This window comes from Podarcis erhardii, assembly GCF_964252035.2.
Source record: "Podarcis erhardii genome assembly, chromosome: 6".
NCBI classification, from domain to species: Eukaryota; Metazoa; Chordata; class Lepidosauria; order Squamata; family Lacertidae; genus Podarcis; species Podarcis erhardii.
In genome coordinates, this window is record NC_138510.1 from 45,948,497 (window position 1) to 45,975,187 (window position 26,691).

Sequence of the window (26,691 nt, forward strand, 5' to 3'; positions counted from 1 at the left end):
ACAATTAAGAGGACAAGAGAGCTCAGTATTGTGATGGGATAGAAATGAGGAAAGCATGCAGAATGAAAGATTTAAAACAATGAACGGTGACATGAACTGGTGTGGCGTGGCATGGCATGGGATTTGGCAGTGATCTGCTACCACCATGCTCAGCTAAGCACATCATATGACATGGCAGAAAGAAATTTGATTCTGGATTTATAAAAAGAAACTGGGATAAAAGGAACTGGTTACTTGCCAGAAATTGCCATTAGAGGGGCTTGTGAGAGAAAAAACGGGGTTGAGAGACTGGTTATCCCGACAAGTCCCACCCCCTCACCACATATTGAAGGGGGTAAACTTGCATTTAAACAGTTTATTTCAGTATAAAATTTATCACATATTTTAGGTTAAACATCAAGATATTCCTGTTAAACAACATGACATCTTAGATGTAAATTTTATTTAAATAATCTAAAATTTATATAGTGTTGAAGTGTTCAAAGTGCTTAACATGCAAGTAATATATCATTAATCCTTTCAATAATTTTCTAAAGCAGGTTAAATTTGGTTATCATCATACTGCAGATAGGCAGCTGAGGTTAAACGAGAGAGCAGCTTCTCTTTACCTACATACTAACTTCATAACTGAGGTGAGATTAGAATTAAAGATTTATGGAAGTCCTAAGTAAATAGTGCAGTGTAGCAGCTTTCTTAGCTACCATTTAGAACTTCCTAAGTAAATTCTGTTGGATTGGGGTTGTCAATGCAGGTATTTCAGTAGGCTCCAGTAGACTTCCAGGTAGTCTCTTGCAGTTTGGACTGAGGAATTGGGTTGAAATCAGCAATTATGGGACATTGTTGGCCTCTCCAGTCACCTGATCTTCTGAACTAAAGCTTGCAGTATTTCTGCTGACCATCTGCAGGAAGGCTCTGTAGAGCAACATGGTCAGTAATTCCCTCTGCCTGCAAGCTGACTTGGTTGCACAGGGAATATGGTGCCTTGGCCTAGTTGCTGGAGGCTGTTGGTGGATAACAAGGCACCAATATTCTGTCAAGTTAGTTTTACTCAGTTCTCTGTTACTTAAGTTCATTGTGTTGGATCCAGATTGCTGAAATTTATTTTCATTGAAATCAATAGGATTTCCTTTAGTCATAACTAACCAGGCCCTTTGATTTTATTGGGACCTACGTTAAACTAGAAGTTAGCTTAAATCCAATGTATTGTCATTCTCATTATATTTGTAACTTGAAGAAATTGCCACCAGGAGGAAAATGAATTGGAGTATAGCCTTTTTAAGGCTTGTAGAAGCACTTACCATAGTTCTACTGCCAGAGTGTCTGTCTGTATACGGCTTGTATTTTTAAATAAAACGTGTACTGTACTATTATTTATTGCACTTATTAGCTGTTTTCTACTTTAGACTTTCCAAAGTGATTTGCATTAAAATCACAAAGCAAAATAACAATAAAATTAACATATCAAAATCTAGCATAAAAGTCAAGTCAAATCACAGAATCAATAAAAACCAGTATTTCTTATCTTACTTTATCTTTAATGAATTCAGCATGACTTACAGAAAATTATTAAAATAATTAAACTTCAGATTACAAACCAACAGAATGAAAGATAAGCAATAATAATAATTTATTAATTATACCCCGCCCATCTGGCTGGGTTTCCTCAGCCACTCTGGGTGGCTTCCAACCGAATATTAAAATACAATAACCTAAATTAGTATTAAATTTTCTATACCGCCCTTCATCTGAGGATCACAGGGTAGTTTATAATATAAAAACACAAAAATACATACCATAATAATACCCGCCCACAGTTTAAAAGGTCATAGATAGTTTAATTAACCAAAGGCTAAATAACCCCAGCAGAAAGAAAAGTGGAATGGCCTTTATTGTAGCAACTTAAAATCAGCAAATGTAAAATCAGTTTGTTCAAAGCCTTTTTGAAAAGGTTTTTGCTTGAGGCCAGAAGGTGAGCCTTCCTGGAGTGGTCATTCTATAAGGCTGACTTCATTTCAAGAAGGCACTCCTACACTTCAGTTGGCAGGGGCATTCAGAAGTCAATGTTAGAAACAGAGATATGAAAACTAGGAGCTAAATGGCTCCTTAAACCTAGGTTATGGGCAGAACAATGAAATGTCTAGGCACACTTTTTTATAATAAGAATACAGTGCTGAAAAGGAATGAACTGCAGCTAAAATATTACCGTATGTTCATTTTTCACATGGTCTAGTCCTTCCCCTACCCACCCCCTTAATATTATTGAGAGGGTCTCTTCTCCAGTCTTCAGAGAGTACCTGGAAGTGGGGAGGTAGAAAATGGTCCTCCTTTCCTTTGCAGTTTTAATCTGAAATCTTAGGCGCAGTACTGCACCCAGAGCTCAGAAACTGCTCACGCTAAGGAAATTCCCTGTTGCAAAATGTGCAAGGGGAGTTTCAAACATTGACAGAAGTAGGACATCAGATGTTGAATGGAGTACATGTTCATTTATGTACAAGTGAAGGTGATCCTGGGATCCCAAATTCAGGTAGGTAGCCGTGTTGGTCTGACACAGTCGAAATAAAGAAAAAAATTAAAAAATTGTCCAGTAGCATCTTAGAGACCAGCTAAATTTGTCCCAAGCCATACAGCAGCATAAAGTTAAGAACCAGCACTTTCAACTGAGCACAAAATAAACAGGCAATAATGGACCAGTCTGACTTTTTCAAGAAAAGGGTAGTCATTTTAAAAATTACTAATAAGGCAACCAAATACAGGTGATAGCCAAACAGAATAGGGTATTAGACAGTATTTCCACCATTTGGTGGAGAGGTGGGTTTCATATTTAACAAACACAGAAATATAATCAAAACTATTGTGACCATTATTCCTTTCTCTTGTTGGATAATGCTACAATGATTTGGCGGTGAACGGTTTTATACATACGGTTCGTTTTGCTGCTCCCTTACCTTTTTGCCCCTCAAATGCTGACATGGCTTGGAGATCCTGGTTTGTTTAAACCTGAGTTGCCTGTTGGGACTAAACACTGGTTTAATGTCCATTTACTGAATAGATATTAAGTCAGGATTTCCTTTCTGAAGCTGGTGTGTGAGAGGAAGAGGGAGGAGTACTTAGGCTCTATGCTTGTTCTCAACTTTGTGAGCCATAGATTTATGACTGGGATGGAGAACCTTCAGCCTCCATGCCATGTGGTTCACAGCCTAATTTTATGGTCCCACACTATTTTAGGATTATCCTTAACATTCCTTTCACCATTTTTGCCTCTCAGGAATGACCCTCTTCTGTGAGCATGTGAGATGGCTTCCTCTTCTGCTTGACTAAGTGTGTGAGATGGCTACACACACAACCCTAAGGGACAAAGCAGGAATGGTGGTGGTGGAAGAAGGGCAAGTGAGCTCTCTTGGAAGGTGGCTCATTGTGGCAAAGAGCAGAACGTTCCATTGAGTTGTTTTTTATTGCTTTCTCTCCTTGTAAGACGAAGAGCTTTGCAGAGAATGAGACAAATTATGAGGGATGAAAAGTGGGAGTAGAAACTGCTCTGTGGGAGTGGGAAATAGAAAAAAATTGAATGGCCCAATGCAACTATTCAAGGAGGCTTGGGTCATGTTTAAATAGATAGTGAAGCATGGGCGTAGCCGGGGGGGGGGCAGTTGCCCCCCCCATCAAGTAAAACAATAGAAATACTTAACTAACAGACCAATCACATCGGTTCTGCCACCCTAACAAAGTTCTGTCCCCCCACCCCCAAAAAAATCCTGGCTATGCCCATCTTATGAATTCATGAATTTATGGGATTCAGAAAAGGACATACTACCATGGTTAGCTATCAACAGCTTTGGATAAGGGTCTGTCGGGTTCATGTCTCAACTTGAAAATAGGGGCAGCTTTGAAAGGGTTTGACATAATGAAAGGAAAACAAAGAGGAGGTAAAGGAGGAAATGTACTTTAATAGAAACTGCATCTATGCACCACAGCAACAGGGTTGAGTTTCACATGATCAGCTTTAGGACTGGTCCAAGCTAGGTCAAATGATATTCCCTCCCCTCTCCTCTTGATATAAATGGGTGGGTTTGAAGAGGTTCCCCACTTCTAGTTTATGAAGCCAGGAATATTATGCCTGAATTAGCTCAATGAAGGCACATTTCTTAGGCATTTGTGCCTGAAATGGGTAACTAATATCATAACTGAGAGGTTGGTAATGCGTTTGGGGTGGATCCAAGGTCTGTGTTATCACATTGTGGGTGGGGGGATGTTGTCATTAAGTGTCATTGATACTTATATACTTTCAAATTGGATTGTTCCTGAGACAACTCAGCACAATACAAAAAAGTGATAAATTCTAATACACCCTAATGCAATCTTATTTTGAGCATTGTAGTGTTGGGAAGAGGAAGTAATCTTCTTAGCACTTAATCGTATGGTGAGATGAAGAATCCTAACCAAACTGAACTCATTTAAAATGTGTTTTTAAAGTGTGGGATCTTGAGATAACTTTGTTTCCAAATATGCATTTTTCCACAAATAAGTTTAGTATAGTTTATCAATAACACATTTTTGATGACTAACCATCATGATGTTGCTAACACTAACACAGCAATTTTAACAATCCTAACTAGTGGTGTCAGTGGACATGGGGTATTAGACTAGTACCCCGGGAAGCTTCTGCCCTGCTTAGGGAGGAAGGTATGATGCTTAGATGGGCCCAAGAGCCTTCCCACCACCTTCCCAAAGCCCACCTGGCTTTGAAGGAGTAAGATCTATTAAGTATAGTGGTGTTTACATGTGAAAAATTGTTCATAGAATTATGCTGTAAATGTGCAGTTGTTGGATCAGGGTAGAAAGCATGCTGTTCAAAAGATAGTGAATTTGGAACTTTATTGAATTATGAAATGAAAAGTGCTTTTGCCAGGAAACCAATGAAAGTAAGTCTATTCCGAAAAATGCCAGGAGGATGAGAAGTTGATCAAGCTTCATGGGAACAATAATAGCATCCATCTTTTTTCCCCACAACGAATGAACTATTGTTATCTTTCACTTCAAATAGTATTCTGCATTTTAATGTGTTATCTTTATAGCAATTTTAGATCTTATGGTTGGAATCTACAAATTAAAACACATGTTACAATCAGCTTGAGTAGATACTAGAAAGCAGCAGTATCTACTGTAGAACTGGAGTACAAAATCCAAATGGAAACAGTCTAATTCATAATGCTTCTCATGTAAAACATCCTGGACTTGTCAGCTGAAACTTCATTGGAATTTATTGTTTCAGTTCAGTCTTACACATGGTACTGGGGTGTAAGTATTCTTTTCTTGTAAAAAAGTATCCTTCCCTAATATAGACACTGGAAAACAAAAAGCTTTGGAAATCTCTAGTGAAATGTAAATATCACAAATTTACATTGTTGCAAACATAAGCTATGGTCCACTTTCAGTCTTTTCAAATTGGTCCTTGCAAAATAAGTTCATAAAGTTTACTACGATAACGTGTGTTCTGACCACTCACATGCATGTGCATTAAGTCACTTTTGGAACATGAACAGTCTGAAAGTGGGGACTGCATTTTTAGCATCTCACAAAAAGTTTACTTACCCCTGAGTTGGTGAGGCTCATCTGATAACACAAACTTGAGCCTTCAGTATCGTTGGCCCAGTTGGATGAAATGTTCTTCCAATAAAGATTTGGCAGGTATTCTGAGTATTAACTTTTAGACATTTACTGAAAACTTTTCTATGCTGCCAAGCATACATAGACAGTTAGAGGAAGGGAATCTTTTTTTTTAACAGCTGCTGATCTGTGATTCTGGTAGTTTTTGTGGTTTTTATTTATATATGTTATATGCGACTTTATTTTTTTTGCAAAATTGCACAAGTATTTTTATAATGTTTATTCTGCCTATTCATAAGTACATGTGTTTGAGACATTCACAGTGTAAAAGGAGGAGACCAAATATTACCATTTTCCAATTTAGAGGTCTTCATTTTTTGCTCACCTGGAACAGTTCTTAATTTTGACAGGCTTCCAGAGAAGTTGGCAATTCTCTCTTTCTTGAAATAAAAATGCGTCAGATATGGGTACCTTATTTTTAAGCATTAAGCAAAAGACTTTTCCATCCTAGATAAACTATTCAGATTCTTAGTATGCAATCCTAACCATATCTCCTCAGAAACTTCACTGGGGCTTATTCCTAGGTAAGTGGGATTAGGATTTGAAACCTTAGGGCTGTATCCAATGCTACATGGACAACCTCTTCTCTCTCCATGTGGCCCCAAACATAGAATGCATAGATGATGGCCCTAGGTTTGGGGGGAAATTGCCAATCTGATTTTGAGACCCTTGAAAGTTGAAGGTTTGAGGCTTTTCCAGAAAGTGACATGTTCCCATTATTATATGATTTTTGAGAACCAAAGAACAATTGGAGCTTTTTTTGCTTTTTAGCATATTCTGCAGTTTAAATATTACTTCAGAATGAAAAACATGACACAACTCAATTGCTCTTTTAAAAAGACAAAACAAAAGAGGAAAGCAACTCCTTTACCAGCCTGCTTTTCCATTCTGTGTATATCGTTCATACAAAGACCTGCTTGTTAAGCTGAAGGGAGAGAATCAAACTGTATTTTCCTCACTTTCCCCCCTTCCTTTGTTCCTGACAGTTCTTCAGTTGCTTTTCATAATACCAGATACCTGAACTCACAATGGGTTTTAAGAAAAGGAAACAAAAAGAGTGGTGGTAGAATTGTTAATCAGTGTTATAAGAGAGATCCCAAAATAAATTGATTTCATGACCCTTTTTCTCAGAGTTTAGTAAAATTGTTGGGAGGGACTTGGCAGATTGCTTTTACCACTTTCTCAAATATGCTTTCTTTCTTTCCTGTTTCAGTAAGTAGTAGCACGAACTGCAAGAAACAAGCCGCCTTATTTCTGCTATACCTATGTCATTTGCTATTAAACTTTGCCAGAAGCTCCTCCCCCTCCTTCACTCTTTCTGCCATTTGATCACTTTGCTGACAGGTCATGGGAGTGAAGTGAGTATTAAGATCCAATTCCTGCTTGTGTTCTCACACAGTCAGTTGAGCAGTCTTAATAGGTTGTATACACAGTAGGATGCCTCTCACACTTCCCCTGAAGATTTAGAGAAGTGCTATTTGAATTTTTGTTCTGTGGAGTGTTTCAATTTAGCAGATTCCTCCAGGGAATGATCTATGCAAAATTAAAGTTTTTAAATAACTCTGGGTGAGATCCAACATCATGCCAGTGGAAGCAACCTGGGACTTCCTCATCCTCTTCTACCTTCTGCATCCCTAATCTGCTCTGGAGGAAGGGGAAGCCCTGTTTGTGCAGGTGAAAGTGTGTTGCACCAGTGGGACACCACAGTGGAATATCATCATTAACAGTATGCTGAGCACATACTTAATAAGATGTATTGCATTTATTTGTTGCTTTATACAGAAAGATGGCTCAAAGCAACTTAACAACCAAATAAATTACAAAAATAGCTAAAAATTGATTTCCGACTATATAACAAACAACATAACGTACTTAACTGTCTGCAGTTCAAATCAGTGAGAAGTTAATGCTTAACTTAACTGGATCATGCCCTTGCTGTTTTCTGAATAATTACTTAATTAGATCATTGCTTTCAGAATTTAACTGCTGAGTGGTTTTCACTGAGAAATAGCATATATGTTTAAACTTGTATGGAAATTTGAAAATCAGTTTTGCAACAAGCTTTTCTCTCCCCATTGGTTTTACCAATTTCAGAACTCTGTTGCATGACCCTCATAGATGAAGAGACATCAGAGGGTTCTCCTTTTATAACCACACTCTAGGTTAGGACACAGGATTGTGACAAACCACCTGGCCATAAAGCATTAAGCTTTGATATGTTGGTTAAGAGTTCCTCTGTAGCAGGCTTTTACTGTAGCCAGCAAAATGAGAAAGGCTTCTTACTCCAGCAGGTTTTCTTATGGGCTGAAATCTTATTTAGCAGTATATGCTCATGGGGGTGAGTAGGAATATACTAATGAAAATATTGATGACAGGCCCCTAACAGTTATTGATTCACCATCTTCTGTAAATGGATCTAATTCTTTTTTAAAATTCTCTAATGATCAACCTTTGGTTTAGAAATACTGCATGGTAGCATTTCCTGGATTATGTTCAGATTGCAGGGAGGTGGTCACATGTTTGAATGCTTCTGTAAGTAAAACAAATGCTTGCTGCAAAGAGAACAAATAAGTCAGTGAGAAGGCTAGGCTGGAGTCCTTCTCCCCATGACAGCCTTTTATGTGAAGCAAGTTTTAACATAGGAGAGAATTCAAACAAATGAGCTGCTACGCAACTTGGGACCTTTATATAATTCAACCTTTATACCTGCATGGTTGGCTTCCTCCTCATGCACCCCTGACCTCACATTAGTCAACATTTTTTAGAAGGGGGAATGCTATTATCTATTGTACAAACTCTGGTTTTATTTTAGGGTAGGGTAGTGGTAGTGGTAGTGGTAGTGTAGTGTAGTGTAGTGGTAGTGTAGTGTAGTGTAGTGTAGTGTAGTGTAGTGTAGTGTAGTGTACTAGTCCAAAAGAGAATTTTTCTTTTACCACTTGGATCTTAAGTTTAGTTGGAAAATGTTGAAAAATGTTGTGGACAGCATTTTGAAAATCAACTGAGTAGGCCATGTAACATTTAACCATTATTTAGCAATTTGTGCATGAGCCTCTTTGAGCTCAAGTTCCTTTTCTTCTTCCTGCATGGGCAGGAAGACTTTTGCTGAGTTAATTTTCATTTTCATTTTCAAAGAGTCTTGATTTAGTGTTGTGTACCAACTAGGGATCCTCCTTTACAACAAGTAATGGCTAGTTGCAACCAGAGAACCAGACCATAGTTTTAACTGGATCATTTGTGTCAGCATGCCTGTTGATACTCCAGAAACTGATACTCCAGAAGATTGATGAGGCAATTTATTTTGCTTTAGAAGTCATGCTGAGCATTCCATAGTAAATCTTATATGAGAATTTGACAGCCTTACAGGCCTAAATGCTTTCTATGAATTTACCTAGAACAAGATTTAGGTTGACAAATTTGTGATCTTTGTTTAAATAACACCATTTTCATATTTAACAACTCCCAAGTGAATACCACGAGGCTTACTGAGTTGTTACTTCTGATTCTTTATCATTAGTTCCAAAACTACATCCTGTGCACTACCCTGAAAAAGAAGTTTGCTGTATGTATCATATGACCATTTCTGCAGGGATAATGATGCATTGAATTCATTCAGTTTCTCTTCTGTTCTATGCATTCTTCAGCATTCCTATTTTTTGGTCATTTAGTTGTTTAACTGCTTCTGACTGATTTCTGCTTCTGCTTTCCTTACACTGTTCTCACAAAAACATGTACCAGACAGTTGTATATAGACTAGCTATTCTCTCATGCCACCCTTTTCTCTGCAGGATCCCATAGCAAAGTGATTAATTATACATAGGTGAACATCCTGTGTGCAATTTGTTTCATATAAATCAGTGTAGAATTGTATTGTATTTTGCCTTAGATAATGTTATTCAGTTACATAGTCTTACAAGTGATTTTTTAAATACTGGGAATCTTGGAGACACTTTGACTTAGTAAGGCTTATACTCATTTCATGAAGTTATCCGTGATCATCCAATTATTTATTGACTTTGTGCTAGTGCACATTCTGAAGAGGTGGTGACAGGCACTCTAGCTGAATGATAAGTCTGAAAATGGTTATCAAGCTTATCTAAAACCAAAACATAAATCATGAAGCAAGAGCTGACAACTGGGCAAGATAAATAACTCAAGAAACAGAGGTAAAAGATAAAGGTAAAGGGACCCCTGACTGTTAGGTCCAGTCGCAGACGACTCTGGGGTTGCAGCGCTCATCTCGCTTTACTGGCCAAGGGAGCCGGCGTTGGTCCGCAGATAGCTTCCAGGTCATGTGGCCAGCATGACTAAGCCACTTCTGACGAACCAGAGCAATGCATGGAAACGCCGTTTACCTTCCCGCCGGAGCAATACTTATTTATCTACTTGCACTTTGACGTGCTTTCGAACTGCTAGGTTGGAAGGAGCTGGGACCAAGCAATGGGAGCTCACCCCGTCGCGGGGACAAATGCAGGTGTCTATATTGTGGATTATGGGCATGGCTATCAAATTGTTGTAGACGTTGAGACTATTTATCCGTTCTTTCATGGGTTGCTACTGAATTACTATATCAATTGGAATTTGAAATAGATTGGGAGTTCTGTTGTTATGAGGGTTCAAATCAGTGTTGCCAAGAGGGTAGGGTACGGATAAAATTCTACAGGATGTGGTATTAGTGTGTGAAAACAGCCCAGATCCAATGATCCCCAGGCATGCACCTCCAAGATGGTGGAGAAGTAAGGCCCATCTTCATTCACTTGGTCGCAAGTGGTTGATAGCCAGGTGCAAAATGCGCCAGGCACCTAGCTAATTTCCAGTCCTGGATGGGAACAGAATGAAATATGTGACAGATAAAAAAATGAGATGGTCAGTATGTATGATGTAAGTCTGATGTAAGCATATCAGACTTGAGTACCTGAAGAATTCATAAGACATTCTTATCTGCTGCTTGGGGGAGCCAATATGTAGAAATACAGTGCTCCAGTAGTAGGAACTGAACCCTGTTGTGCTACATTTGGGACTTGTGCAGCTCTTTCTGAAACTGGGAAATGGTGCTACAAGGGGGTAGTTCAAGTATGTGCTCTACTGGCATAAGCTTTCATCCTGAAGTATGATGTTGGTTTGTAAACAGTTTAGATAGTAAGTGGGGCAGTGCTACATCACTGTGCTTAGTTTGAGATACTGCCTTAGGTAAAGTAGAACAACCCTAAACCAGGCTGTGTGGCATACAGATGGTTTTGTTACAGATCCTGATTTATGGTCTATAATGTGGAAAAATAACAAAATTTAAAGTTTATCCCTTTTTGTTGTTCTTGAATTCAGGACTTGAAAATAATGCGAATTCACTGGTACCAGCATAAAGTTGTTAGGGCTTTCCTGCGCTTTTTGAGAATTTTCTTCACTCTAAGAACTTTCCACCCCTGTTTGAACTCATTATAAGCCTTACATTTTGCATTTTCACTTTTGTAGTCTGTCTTGTGACAGCTTGTTTTTACAGCATTCTGTTCAAAACATGCTTCCTCTTTAAGAAATAGTACCTCTTGTGAATAGGCTGTAGGGTTGCAAAGAGATTTTCATTGTAACTTCCTTCCTTCCTGGGATTGCTTTTTTCCCTGGACTAGAAAAGTGGAACTCTTCCACCATACCAGAGGAAAACAAACCTATTTACAAGACCCTAGAAGAGGAATAACCAACTTGGTAGCCTCCAGATATTGTTGGACTAAACTCCCATCAGCCCCTACCAGAGGTCTAGGTGGAGGGGGCATTTAAGGTTGGTCAGGGGGACGGATGGAGTTGTCTTAGTCTTCCATGCTTGCATCTGGCAAACATTCCCACTCATATAAATGCAATATTCAACTTGGAATGGACATTCAGTGATCAAATAGTTCCAAATCTCATAGGTAAAATTGCCTTATAGAAGAGTTACTAGCCAAATAAAGCATCCTATGGAATTGAATGGTAGGATTCAAACACGCCTGTGCAAGGGCACTTGGATCAAGAGCTAGTGCTGGGACCCTTTCCTAGGGCTGGTGCAGTAGCAGTTACTTAATACCACACTATTTATCTAATATGCCTTGCACCCCACAGCTCAATTTGAACTTTTCAGATTCCAAACAGCAGTTCTGATTTGCGGCTGAATTTCTGAATTATATGAGGCCTCTTTTCTCTTCAAAGTTTCTGTTTTAACTTGAAAGAGTTTCATATACTTATTTCCTTTAGAAGCTCTCCTGGAGAGTGTGGAATACAAAACTGTTGACCATAAAAAGTGTGCCTGCTGTCAGGACCATTAGTCTACAGAAAGGGCAAAACACAACTTGTCAGTAAGACCAAACTTTTATGTAGCAAAACAAAAATGCAACAAGCCCGTGTTCTGCAGCATAAATTACTAAATTAATGTGCATTCTTCCATTGAAGGATTTTGAGTCAAAGTGATAATACAACCAAATACAACCATGTCTTTTGCTCAGGTGACATAAAGGCCTCATTCATAAAAAATGCTAAAGCATGGTTTAGTGTTATGAGAATGTGCTTGTGCATGCATCAGATTCTCACTCTCCCATCTTCAACGGCTGCAAGAATGAGTTTGGAAGGTTTCACTTCTGCTTTTGACTAAATGTGAAAGGGGACGAAACCTCCAGCATTATGTGGCTTCTTGCAAGTTCATTCCAGATCTTCAGTATGGACAAAGATATATATGTATGTGTGCAGGATAAATGCTATGGAACTGGCAAATGGATTTACTTTTTCTGAAGTGGTTGTTCTGAAGTGATTGTCTGAATCTATTGTAATCATATTGTCAATTTAATAATTTATGTTGAAATCCCCAGAGCAGCTATCTTCAATCCCTTTGATAATAGTTCTGATGGAGCTCAACATATTATAAGAGTCGTGGCAGGAGTTCGGAGTACCAAGTGCCAGCAGGAGTTTCTAGTTGCAGGGAATGGCTGGATACTCCAACAATGCTTTTAGAGTCTCTAGTCAGGGTTAGGTTTACCACAATATTTTACTGGGAGAATGTGGAGGTAAAAGTGACAGTAAGAGTATTAATGTTTAAAGAATACTGTCATAGAACACCTCTTGAAAAAGGAGGTATCTTCAAGTTCCTTGGTGTAGTATGTCTGTTAATAACATGGAATGCAGGAGGTGAAAACAAAACAGACTTGCTTTTCCTGTTCAGATTAGTTCTTCTGAAGAGCCTGATGCACCCCTTGAAGAATGTCTTGCCTTTTGTTAAGACAGCTCAGCCAGATGCTCAACCAGCTGGTGTCCTCACATAGTGGGCCATGATGGAAATGGTTGGACTCTCGGGCTACCACCAGTGGAAAGGTGGATGTTGACTCCAGGAGCCTGCCCAGGCACTGTTAATGAGAAACTCTTCCCCATTGCTCTTGGTAATCAGTAGGTGCATTCCCACTTGAGGAAATCTCATACAAGCCTGTCCCTCTGGAGTGGTGAGTCAGGCTGTACTTCCAACATAGTGGTGGAGGAGGCGGTTGCCCTCCTCTGCACACATTCCAGCTTGTCAAGATCCTTCTTAGACTGTGGTGCCCAGAACTGGACACAGTACTCTAGATGTGGCCTGACCAAGGCAGAATAGAGCAGTACTGTTACTTCTCTTGATCAGGACACTGTTACTTTTTATGATGCAGCCTGGAATAGCATCAGCTTTTTGCTTTGCTGCTGTATAACACTGTTTGATCTACAAGCTCCTTTAGTACCCTTGGGTCAGCTAGCCAGGCACTCGTGATTTGAATTCATTTAAAGTAGCTAGGTGTTCCCTTACCACCTCTTTTTTTTATCTTGGGCTTCAACTCCCTTCTTGCATTGTTTATTCTTTTACCACAAGGTTGGGCACTGCTTTTCTTTGGGATGAAGAAAGAGGCAAAGTAGGTGTTGAGCAGTTCCACCATGTCTCTGTCACTGAGTAGCATTTCTCCTTCTTCTCCCCGCAAGGGATCTGTTACTTGCTTATTTTCCCACTTACTTCAAACATAGTTGAAGAAACTTTAAAAATTATTTTTAACCTCTCTTGCAAGCCTGAGTTCATTCTGAGCTTTGGCCTGCTTGACCACCGGTACCTGCAACTGTTGACTACTCATGTATACTCTTCTTTCATGATTTCTCCTTTCTTCCATAGAACCATAGAATTGTAGAGTTGGAAGGGACCACATGAGTAATTTCTTATACATGCCCTTCTTACATCTCAGCTCATCTGTAAGCTTCATATGCAGCCATACAGTTTCTTTGGATGCTTACTTGTTGGAATTGTCTGCCTTTGTGCCTTCTGTATGTCACCTTTAAGAAACTCCCATCCCTCTTGGACTTGCTTTTCTTTGAGTATTTCTGACCATGGGACTTGACCCAGTAGTTCCTTAAGCTTTTTCCTTTGCCTGTGTATAATGAAACTCAAGAGGACATGATGACTCCATAAGTATAGAGAGAAGATTAGAAAAAAAGAAAGTGAGAGATTTCTTATAGGAACTTAACCCCCACCCCCGTCAACAGCTTTCTTTTGTAGCAAGATTGTATTCTGAAGTTGGGCAACCATATAATGAAATAATGTATATATGCAAGTACTCTGTTTCCCCCTGGTAGGTGCTGTTAGTGAGCAGTAGTCGTCATCCAGATAGATGGATTGTCCCAGGTGGTGGTATGGAGCCTGAAGAGGAGCCTAGTGTGGCTGCAGTGCGGGAAGTTTGTGAAGAGGTAAATCTCCAAAACTTGCTTCGGACCTAAACTTTTTGTGCTGCTTATCAATTTCTTATTATTTTTCCTTGCTCTTCTCAAAACAGTCCCTCTATTGAAAAATTTTTCTAACCAATTAATAGTGTTGTGGTTTTGTTAACTCTTTATGAACAAAACTCATTGTTAGTTCCATCTGTGAGTTGAGATGGATACTGCTGTAGAATTTGCCCTAGTACTCATAGCTATAATAGTTATTATGATGCAGGGCAGGGATTTTTGAATACTTCACTGAGTACCTCTTTCAACAGATTGTTAATAGTATTGCCAGTTGACTTCAGGCACTGGGGTCTAGAGTTCATATATGTAGATATGTACTGTCTCTTGGTGATGTGCTTCCCTCAAATGTATCTTTGAGAGGGTGTGGTGTGAAACACCAGATTACATGCATACATATGTGCATTTAACCCCTCATTTTCTTGGCCCATATTTTCTCTCACCCCTCCCCTCCCCTGCTGGTTTTAAACACTTCATGATGTCCCTTCTCAAAGCCGCTTAACTCACAAACACTGGGGGACGGATAGCAGCTTTGGGGGCAATTGTAATCATGAAAATTACATGAGGAAAGGATTAAACATCCTCTACCCTAGTGCTGCTATCAGAAGCCAATCCTCTCCCCCAACCCTCCCAGCTGTTTTTAAGCTTTGGATCTTCCATAAGCTTTTTCCGTCATAGACCTTCTACACCATGTGTAATTTGGCCCAGACTGAAATATTGAGCTGTAACTTAGATCTTTCTTTCTTCTCTTTGAATTTCTCACAGGCTGGAGTGAAAGGGACATTAGGAAGATTAGTAGGAATTTTTGAGGTAAGTATAAGCATTTTGAAGAGTTGATTAAGACTTTTCTCAATGGCCCTGTTCACACATCCCTGTAAGCTACAAACAGTGCTTGGAATGACCTACTGTGGTTTGGCAAAGTTCAATGAAAGTAGTTCCTGTAGTTGCTAGGTGAAGTGAACATGAATTAACAGTTGCTTTGCAAAGGAACTCTAGTTCAAGTTTGTTCTCTTATGTGTGTTTTTGACTCTTTAGACCAGGGATGCAAAACTACTTACAGAAGGATAAATTATAACAGGGTTCCTACCAATGCCAGTCACCTGATGACTGCGGTCAATGAGTCCCACTTACCAAGGGACAATCAGAAGCTGGCTATGTCTTTACCTGCCCCATAAGCCAGTGTCATATATGATGTTTGATGTCAAGTGTGGGGCAGGTGGGTGTGATTTGAAGCCCTAGTGGGCTGGAGGTTCCCCTCCATCATCACTTCTGCCTTACTTTCACTTGCAGATGCAGCCATTATGGTATCATGCATGTTACATGATTGAATTTTGAAAACATAGAGCATCCACTGAGACAGATTGTTCAATTTCCCTATGTTTTATAGGTTTCTCAGGACTGAGGAGCTAGAAAACAGTAACGTTTGGCAAGATGTCAGGGCAAAACTAGTAAAATTTATGTTGGAAATGTTTTGACTTGTTTTGTGTTGTAACTACTTTTGAATCTTCATCATTTATCTTGGTAGGGCTTTGCTGTTGGTGGAAATGTTTTAACAATATACCTATCCCTACTTTCCTTAAGAATAAACTTTTGCAGGTATTATGAACCTTGGAACCTAACTTTAATGCTGCTCCTCCTTTTAGAACCAGGACAGAAAACACAGAACATATGTTTACGTACTTATTGTCACAGAAGTATTGGAAGACTGGGAGGACTCTGTGAATATTGGTGAGACACTTACATTCATCTGTATTCCTGATTCTCTGTAGGATTGTAATAGCAGAATCCTCTTCTCTGTATTAGATTCAGCTTTATATCAGGTGTGGAGACTGCAATCCTCTCACCCTTTCTTTTTGGCCCTTGGGATTCGCCCCCAGGCCACACTCTTCACTAGCCCTGCTTCACACCCTCCTTTACTGCTTTTGCCTGGCTTCTTGAACTCTGGTAGATGTTGCTTAACCGGATGAGTGTTGGGGTGTGGGTGGGTGTAGCAACCTCTGATTTTTGTGTGCCTGGAATGCAGCCTACAGTATAAGAATCACATTTGATTCTCTGTCCACCTTTGTATCTGGCTCCACCCACCGCTGGCATGTGGCCCCTGGATGGTTGCCCGTGAGGGAATGCAGCTCTCAGGCTGAAAATATTTTTCTCACTCCTGTTTTATGTAGGTGATTGTGGCCGGAGTGGGGGGAAGAAAGTGTAAGAATTAGAATTGTACTGTTTTGTTTAAAGTAGAAAAGGACAACCATCAGCATACAGCTGCCAAAATACTCATGACTTGGCAGCTCTTGTCAGACTCCTTTAAATTCCAGCTTCTTGTAAAAAAAGACAGATAAAGAATTCTAGTACTGATGATTTTAAAGAGAATTTGATTTAAAGAACTGAACAGTCACAAAGAGGGCTAAAAACCAGATTTTGGAAGTGGAAGACTCTTAACTATCTGTTTCCATGATTATTATTTTTTTGCAGAATCACTGATTTTTTAATTTTTGTTTTCCCATGTATAGCATGTGTTTTGAAAAGGAAATTTACTTTTTTTAAAAAAGGGGGAAAGGAAATTTACTAATTGCCCCTCCTATAGCAGTCTCAAATCATTGCAAAATTCATATTAATGTATTATTCTTTTCATCCAGTGCTTCTTCATGCCCATGTTTTGATTCACTTTTCTGTATAATAATAATAATAATTATTATTATTATTATTATTATTTATATCCCGCCCTCCCCAGCCAAAGCCGGGCTCAGGGCGGCTAACAACAATAAAACAGTACAACAGTACAACACAACACAAGACTCTAAAATCATTCATTATAAAATTAATTCAAAACAAACCACTGGCAACTGTTGGGCCAGAGCTCCGCGAAGATTGCCGAAGGAGGGAGTCAGGCTGTGCCCTGGCCAAAGGCCTGGTGGAACAACTCTGTCTTGCAGGCCCTGCGGAAATATGTCAAGTCCCGCAGGGCCCTAGTCTCTTGTGACAGAGTGTTCCACCAGATCGGAGCCACAGCCGAAAAAGCCCTGGCTCTAGTATGAGGTTATACATCCTGTAGAATAGCATATTGCTTAGAAAATTGCTTCTTACCAAATTTATTTCCCAGCTTCAAACTAACCACAGTCCTAACCTTGTTTACTTAGATGTAAATCCTATTGAAATCAGTGGGGCTTATTCTCAGATAAGTGGGATTAGGATTGCTGCCTAAATTATTTACAGAATGGAAAGAGATGCATATATCTCTCAATGAACTTCACAGGCAACACAGTGATACACAGTTTTCCCTAGAACTTTCCTTCTCCCATTGATTTTCTCTAAGAAAAGTGAGCAGCTGCATTCTGTTAGTCTCAGGAGCTTCCTTACTAAATGCACTATTTTCCAGCTCATTCTCCTTTAGAAGAAACAACTGAGATGTTGGTTTTATTTTAATTTTGGAAAATATTTGTTAAACTAAAGATTTGCTGTTGTAATGTACTGTAGGGCTGAAGAACCTTCCTTCTCCAAGCGCCACATTCCTTTGGAGAGCTGGTTATTGGGGACAGCATATTGGCATGACTGGGGCCAAAGCCCAAAGTACACTACCAAAGGATATACATCCCATTCTCTTACCTTGCTTTTGGGCTTCCCATAAGCATCTGGTTGCCACTGTGAAAACACAATGCTGGAGTAGATGGGCCATTGGCCTGAACTAGCAGACTCTTCTCGTGTTCCTCCCATACATGTGCTGATCTGCTGGTAGGAGGGAAACCGCTCAAAGGTGGGGAAAGGAGAACCTGAAGAGGGTATGAGGTTCTAGGGAGAGGATGGTGGGATGGTTGGGAAGGCCTAGCATTCAAAATTGAGCCCACAGGCTAGAGGTTGGTCCGTGTCCTGTCCCCCCCCCCCCCGGGTTGTATTGTGTGAAGTTAATTGTTACAATTGTATATTGAAGAAGTGAACATTCAGTGAGTCATCATATCACAGGTGCCATTGAATTACTGTGTGCTGTTGCAGTGAATTTGCAGTAGGAATAGGCATACTATATGTCTGTGGAAATTATCTATAGAAGGAACTATAAAATCATCAATTGCTTTGCTGTGTTACTAATTTCCCCCTCCCTCTATTTCTACAGGAAGGAAACGGAAATGGTTTCAGATAGATGACGCCATAAAAGTTCTGCAGTATCACAAACCTGTGCAGGCTTCATATTTTGAAACCTTGAGGCAAGGCTATTTGGCTAACAATGGCACTCCTGTTGTGACCACATCATTCTCAAAGGAGAGTGAACTGTCCGACATCAGATGACTGAAGATGGCCTTTTGAGAGAAACAGATTTTGAAAAGTAGACTGAAACTTGGATTTCCTTTTCTCCCCTCTTCTTGCCTCTTTCACATGCTTCCTCTTGTCAGACACGACATCAGCGACAGCCTTTGGCAGAGCAAATATTTGAGTGTTGCATTCTAGTGCAAAGTGGGGTTTTCTTGCTTTTTCTTGGATATGTATTTTGTAAAACACATATTGTGCATGAAGTGCCCCTTCCCTATTAACACAGTTTTGACAACCTGAAAGTCAAGGCTACTAGCTTTACCTCTGCCTTGTCTTCTGAAATGCCCCTATGTATGTTGTCCCAGCCATAGCTAGGCCTCTTTATCCTTTCAGTTAAAGAAGGCTGAAATGTGAGCTCAGTTCTTTTAAGTCTTAGATTTTGTACAGTAAGGTGCTGTTGAGATCTGTGTGGTGGTCACTTTCTCAGCGCATGCGTGTAACCTTTTTTTAGATGGAGAAGCCTAACACTTTGATTTTGCGGGATTTTTTTTTTTTAAAAAATGAGCTGCTTCTGTAAAGGAGGGCTTCATAATCTTGTTTGCCTTTTTTAAAAAAAAGAAACTTATTTTGTGACAGTGCTAGTGGCTGGGCCGGTTTGACTCCCTGGACCCCACTCCCTTACCCAAATTTAGAACAGTGACACTTAGAGGAGGCGGCCAAGTTACAATACCCTGCGAGGCATTCTTGGTGCTCTGTTCTTTCTACAGGTTCAGTCAATATGTTGATCATCTTAACAATGAACAGAAATGCAAGGAATTTGGTCACCACTCACTCAACAGCATACGGCCTCAGAAACTAAATGAATTCCAGCCTCAATAAATAGGAATCAGGGATTCAAAATGAGTTTAAAACTAGTGAACTGAAGCATCGAGCCACTGATGCTTTCTGCTGGTGTGGAATTCTTTCTCTTCCTGCTGCATACTGCTGATATCTCTTCTTGTCCACATGCCTTACACCCTACTAAACTGGATGTTGTAATTTGTGCTACAACATTGGATTGTACTTTTGAGTATCACTGCATGGTGGGACAGTTGCATTATGTCCCTGAAAAGAAGTCACAGGGAAAAGCTTCAGGTGTTCAATCTCCTTTGTAGCATTGCAGCACTTGTAAATGCACCACGGAGCATGCTCAAATGTAAACTTTATCCCTCAGTGGCAAAGGTACAACTGGCTCCCAAGCAGAAATGCTGATGTGGAGAACTGTGTCATTTAATAGGATACCTAACCTGATGCATTGGCACATGTCACATGTTTGTTTCTATTGATGTATGTTTCATGCTGTCTTGATTTGCCAACAGTGTTGTCTAGTTGGGAGATTTTGGAAAGGGTTGTGGGAGGGGGTGGGCCTGGGGAAGGTTTGGGGAGGGGCATTAGTTAATCCCTGGCTTGGGACAGGACCTAGTTGCTGTATTTGGTGACTTCTTCTTTGTCAGATTATAGCCAAGATGTGAAATTAAACCTGCAGTACTCTTATTTAATTTATCATTATCTCTTCCCATTATATACCTAACAACATAAAAAATATATGAAATAGTCATGCAGCATGAAGTAAAAGTATACTTTCTACTTAGGAAAGTTGCTGTCAAATTTGAGATACAATTCTGTTTATTTGCTTGAGTTCCCTGTTTTTAGTGAATGGGATAGCATTCCATAGTGTGGGATCACAATGGCAAAAGTGAAGCCAGTGATCACTAATGCCAAAAGTTTTTACACAGGAGAAGGCTGAGAGGCATTATTCAATGAGTGGCTTAAACGTGAATGTCTAGAAAAAAATCTGAAATTATGCTGCGCCACTTCGCTGCCCTTCATCTTAAAAAACAAAACAATAAAAATTTAATTCAAAGGGCTTGACTAGTGTCTTGAAGTGTACAATATAATTTCTCGTACTACGCTATATGTGGCACTTTCCAATATAGCAAACTGTTGCCTTCAGCTAAGGCGTTTTGTGTCTCATTGAATAGATTAGGCATGAAAGATTGAAAGAGAACTGAGATGCCTGTAAGGGTGACTGCAGTTTTAATATCTACAGCATGCACACTTTTATAAAATAATAAAAAAACACTCTAAAATGTTTTTATAGGGCTGTTAAACTGACAGTTTAGAATAGAATATCGTTAATGATTTGCTAACAGCTTTTTTTTGGGGGGGGGGTGTCCAGGAAAAATAAATTGTGCCAAGAAAGTAGTTTAATGTGGGATGGATTTATGCTGTTAATTCAACTGCAGTGAGTGGCTGATGTTTGCCTTCTTAACTGGAAATGGAAGATGCAGCTCCTGAGGTTCAAATAGTCTGGAATTCTTCACCAGTTGTGTATTTTAACCCAGTCCTTGCTCCAGCTTATTAAGCCTCACCTTTTCACCTTCTATTAATGCACTATAGAGATAAGTCTACAGCTTTCCCAGTATCTCAGGGTATTCTGTAATTAACAATTCATGAAACTTCCTTAGCAAGATAAATGAAAATGTCACCACATCAACTCACTTTTTCAGAGTATTTCTAATTACACTGGAACATTCTGCATTGGCAAACAATGCATCTAACATAGGGTAAGTTATGGGGTGTTTAGATTCAAGCACAACAGTACTAAGAAGGTAGACTGATCCTCCGTTAAGAGTTAAGAAGTCTTAATTTAGATTTCCTGCTGTGCTTTACCATAAAAACGCAGCTTTCTTTGGTCTCTAAATCCAAAAAGCTTTTAGATTTATATACTGTATTCAGGTCCTGCTGAAAAGGGAGGTGAAAAGCTTAAGATTATTTCCTTCCAATAAACTTTAAATTGAGGCTGAGCATCCAACATACTGAAGACTGCATCTGCTCCTCCACCTAACCACCTGTGCATCCCATAGACCTTGGGAACCCCAGCTTTTATTTTATATGTAAATTTCTAGTCTTTAACAGTTGCAAAGAGGAGGTTAAATCTTTGATTGCAAAAATAATTGCTGAACTTGTGCACTTGAGTCAGACAAATGCTGGTAACATCATGAGCAGTGTGATAGATCTGTTGATATATATTTACAAATAATTTGTTCTAAGTCCAGATTTAATGCCAGTGCTTAGTGTATTGTTCCTCATTTAGGTGAGGTCTATGTTGGTTTTTGCATTGAAGCAGCCCTACTTAAATCAGGGTTGTCTTGCTGCTTAAAACTAGTTTTGGCAGCAAGTTTGCAAGTAACTGCTGGGTAATCTTCATGAAGCTGAAGCACGGTAGCATTGTGAGTGAATGTACAACCTCTGCTGTTTTTCCAGTATGGAGAGAGATGGATTTTCTTTGCTGGGAGGACAAAACCAGCTTCAGGCTCTCTGCAGTTTTATCTGTCATCCTGTTGCGAAAAACGCAATAGTGATTTTCTAATGACATCCCTTCTGTGTTTCAGTGTCATAGATTAGAAAGTGTGTGATGTAGAGTAAATAGAATATGCTGGAGTGTTTTGATGTATCTAATTAATATTTTTGGGTTTAACCTTGAATTAGCTCCCATTAGATCCTCTTGGAAATAGGAAAAAAAAAATCTTTGTATGAAAGTTTGACCTGAAATTACAGTCATTATTTTAGATGCAGCATAGCTCTTATTTCCCGAAAAACTTTATACTTGTTGTTAGCCATATTCTTGTAATCACACCACTCTGTCGCCAACTCTCCTTTTTTCTAAGAAGCCCTCATTTTGTTAACTAGTTTAAAATTTTGCCAATAAAGAAATGGAGTGCCATTCTATCCTAGTTAGTGGTTATACTAGAACTTACAAAATAAGAGATTGTTGAGCTGCTTGTGTTCTGAAAAAAAAAAAAAAAAAAAAAAAGCTTAGTTAATTCTGAGGCAATTACAATTTGGCTTACCCAGCCCTCTGAATACCCAGACTTACTTCTCAGCTACCACCTACCCAGCCCCTTCCCTCGCACTTAACCATCAGTCCCTCAGCCTGACTTGCTTTGCAAGTATGGCAGGTAGCAGCAGTGGGCTGTGGAGTTAGGAAGGGAAGAGATTTCTTCATGTCCCCTTCTGGCCTATGGTGCACTGCACAGCCACAAATAGCTCTGGGGTACAGAGTTTTCCCAAGGGCTGCTGGAAGGGTGGAACGCTTACCTCCCTTTCTTTCCTTAAAGCTGTAGCTAGCTGCTGCCACCTATATCAACACCATAAAAAGGACTGAAGGGAAGAGGGATGTTGGGGTGTGCATGTCTGTGGGCAGGTTCAAAAGACAGGTGTTGAGAGAAATTTGAATTAAAATTTGATCCAGAGAAGAAGTTGGGGGTTGCAGTCCTTTTTGTAAATGAGCATTACACAATTTGGAGGATGAGCCTCCTAAACCTTGTTCTTCCGAGCCAAGAAGTACAAGCTCAGCAGCATAACTTCTTCCAACTTGGGTGTTGTTTTTCATGAAAGTAAGATAACTGATAAAATTTGATTCAAATTCCTGCTGATTCTGAAATCAGATTCCTTAAAATGAGTTACTCTTTAAGAATTAGAATTGGAGTATGTATTAGTGACAAATTCCAGGAATCTTGTGTGGTGGTGACTGAATTCACCTGTTTTCTAACATTAAAAGTGCAACCTGCCTGAAACGGGAAAATAACAATTTAAATCAACATTGTGCATATTTCATAATGCTTTGTCTGGTTTTATTTATCTGTCAATATGGTTGTATCCAGACACCGGGCGTTGTACTCTTTTGGTGGTAGGGTGGGGGTAGCGTGTGTGCGTGTGAGAGAGATGGCAGTGTTGTGGGCCTGTTTTACACTGAAGTGGTATGTAGGTATGTATGCTTTAATCTCTGTAATAAAGAAGCTGCTTTTGAGTACTATTTGCCACTTCTCATGACAACAGATTTTATTAGAACCATTAATACATTTTTTCAGTATGATCGTTTGCTAAGAATGAATGTTGAACTGTCCATGTAGTTTGATCAGCATTTTAGTCTTTCACATGTATGTTTGGTAAATAATGCAAGTGAGCATTCAACGAATCTTGGTGTAATATCACAGCTACTTGCAAAAGCAAATAACCTCCTTGAAGGGGTATACCTTTAAAAAACAAAACCAAACCCAGACACACCTCCTACCATCAAAACAGTTTCTCCATGGTAGAATTGTGGAGAAATTTCCGTACAGTTCAAGCATGGTCCTCTACTTGTAAATTTAGGCAGGGTTTCCCAAACTTGGGTCTTCTACTGTTTTTGAACTACAACTCCCTTCATCCTTAGCTAGCAGGACCAGTGCTCAGGAATGATGGCAATTGTAGTCTGAAAACAGCTGGAGACGTAAATATGGGAAACTCTGATTTAGAGGATACCAGTGCTGCTTAAGGCTTGTTAACTTAATGTCTCACATGACCATCAACAGTGGGGGATGCTTACTTTCGTTTGGCACTCTTTAAGAGGGAGGGGTAGGATCATTTATTTTGGCCTTGTTTGCTATAGTTAAATAGGAAGAGCAGCATGCTAGTGCACGTTGTTCAAAAGTTACAGTGATGCCAGTTCCCCTGCTTTGAAAAACAAGCCTGAGCTTGGCTTGTTGTATTGTCAGAACCTGGGCTTGTAGTTTGTTTCTCCTCAAATATACCATGAGCAGTAAGTCAGGAACAAACCTTGGTTCCACTTGTGTGTTTGGGGGAATCAATCTGGAGGCACAGGCTTGGATGACATGGCAAGCCAGACTGGCTTGTTTTGTCAAGTGGGGGAGGAGCTCATTCACATTAAACAATAGGCAAATTGGGCCATTGTCTCAAATTTCTGAATGTTTGTGGATCTGTTGAAGAAAAGTTTATTTCAGAACCCTTACATCTCATGTTTTAACTATTGTCTTTAATTGCTTCCTGTGATGTAGGATGTGATAAAGTACCTGAGGACCATTCTGCCAAATGTCATCCGTGTCCCCTTTGACATGGCAAGAGGTAGCCTTTTATATTCTCAGTGCTCCACAAAACTCAACTTTACTGAGCAGTATAAAAAGAGGATTTGCACAGTCTGACAATGTTTTTCATGTTCTAATTTGTACTTGCTGGTTCCCCTTTATTTTTGTTAAATGCATAGTATGAGAGGTGGCTTCTTGAATAGTGACAGACTGCAGCTGAACTTGCGGCTGAATTCTGCCAAGCACTTGTCTCATGTTTGGATATTATATTTTAGTGTGCCCTCTGAGAAATGAAACTGTCAAAATGGGCAGCTAATTTGAGTATAGCAGGGTGCTGCTATTTTGGGACATGAAGTTCAATAACATATATGTCAAATGGCCCCAAGATGAACTCTTGCCCCATCCTTAATGTTACTGTCCTCAGCGAGGCACATGGGCTATGAGGCCATTGAGCTCTATGGACCATGTGATGTGTGAATAGAAAGAAATGAAATTGAACCTTTAACGGAAGATTTTTTAAATCATTGTTAATAATTGGAATTCTCCTATCATTAAATTAAAATAAAGGAATGAATAACTCCTTTGCTGGAGGTGAGGAAAGTAAATGAGGTGAGGAAAGTAAATGCCTGCAAATGTGCATGGCTGCCCAACTGCTCAAGTTTGAGATAGGAATAGCTTCTGTTTTCAGCATAGATTTCAGGAGGCTAGGATTCTACTCCTAGTCCCAGATTTACATTAATTGTGATACTGGGTAGTTCACAACTATGGGCAGGATCCATAGTTACATTATCAAGGATATGCATTGTATGCAGAAAGTCCCAGATATAATAGAGACATCTAGTTAAAGGAACTCAAGCCGTGAGACCTCTACTTGAGATCTGTTGCCAGAATAGAAAATACTGGGCTAGATGAACCAGTGGTCTGACTCTGTATAATGTATCTTCCTATTTGCTCTAACTCAAAATTTCATATGTATACGTAGCTATCTATGAAGTTTGTTCAGTTGATAAAAAGTTGCTAAGTGGGGATTTTTTTTAGCACATATGTTTGTAAGTACAAGTATTATATTACAAAAACAAGAGCACTTTCTAGTTTAACACTGGAAGGAATATGGCTTAATACCATCTTTTGTAATAACTTGTGAACACACAAATGCACTTGTTTCCTCTTAAATTACAATTCCTTTTATATGCTCAGCCTCTCTAACCTCCTTCCCCAATTCAGTGTAAAGGGCAATGCGTATACAGTGCATTTATTGGAAATTATAGCAAATAATTCATTAAAACAACTAGTGTAGTAATATTTACTGGCTGCTAAGGTAATCTTAATTGATCCCTTGAGACCATGGCCCATTTTAATGACCATCGTTGAGGTTGAATAAAGGCTCTGACTGCTACTGCTGCTGCTGCTTCAAGCAATGCAATGATTGTTTGTCAAAAATATTTCAGGTTCCTAGCCTGGAGACTGTGGGACCATGGATTTCATTGCTACTATCAGTGGTGAAAAAAATACTAAAATGTGGGCTGAAATTGGTATGTAGTTAAGTTTTGTAGAGGGATTTCCTCTATTACATGCTAATGTATATTACACAGTGTCGTGTATTTAATGTCACAAACAGTGCACAACAAACACAGTATCAGAGTTAACTCGGAATCTTTAAAGATGGAGAATTTTTAAGATTTTAAAATTAAAAATGAAGATATTAATGAAAATGCATAATGAATCCTACTGTCATAAGCATTGCCTAAATGCCTAGGATCTGTAACCTGTTTTGTTTTTATTTACCACATAATCTCTAAAAGACCATGCACTTCTCTTAAGTGCCCAGCACAGAATGGGAAATGGCATCTGGAATATTTAATAAAATCTTCCCCATCCCTTTCTGTTCTGCAGCTCTTTCTTATTAGAGGTAAATCCTTTTGGGTATTCAGTGTCAATTGTAATTTGGGAAATAAGTTGATTCTCAACGAAGGTGGTTCAAGAATGATAGCTTTTAATACAAATGCTGTATACAATTGGTGGTTAGAGTGTGGCAAAAGAAGGTTTGTGCCTTTCACGTAGCACATTTAGGACCTTTCTTTAAGAGTTGGTCAGTGCATGACACTCACACAAGTACTATAGACTGGGAACTGTACAGCTGCTTCCCCCT

The 26,691-nt window shown here is 39.3% G+C and overlaps 1 protein-coding gene across 1 annotated transcript in view; it reads left to right on the forward strand.

Moving 5' to 3' along the window:
- NUDT3 (nudix hydrolase 3) overlaps nucleotides 1–26,423 on the forward strand; it is a 28,432-nt gene extending 2,009 nt beyond the window's left edge. Inside the window, exons 2-5 of the mRNA XM_081865434.1 lie at nucleotides 14,257–14,367; nucleotides 15,166–15,210; nucleotides 16,044–16,128; nucleotides 18,503–26,423. Coding sequence (XP_081721560.1) covers nucleotides 14,257–14,367; nucleotides 15,166–15,210; nucleotides 16,044–16,128; nucleotides 18,503–18,675 — 414 coding nt within the window. The 3' untranslated portion in view covers nucleotides 18,676–26,423. The remainder of the gene's footprint in view (nucleotides 1–14,256; nucleotides 14,368–15,165; nucleotides 15,211–16,043; nucleotides 16,129–18,502) is intronic.
- Nucleotides 26,424–26,691: the final 268 nt, after the last annotated feature.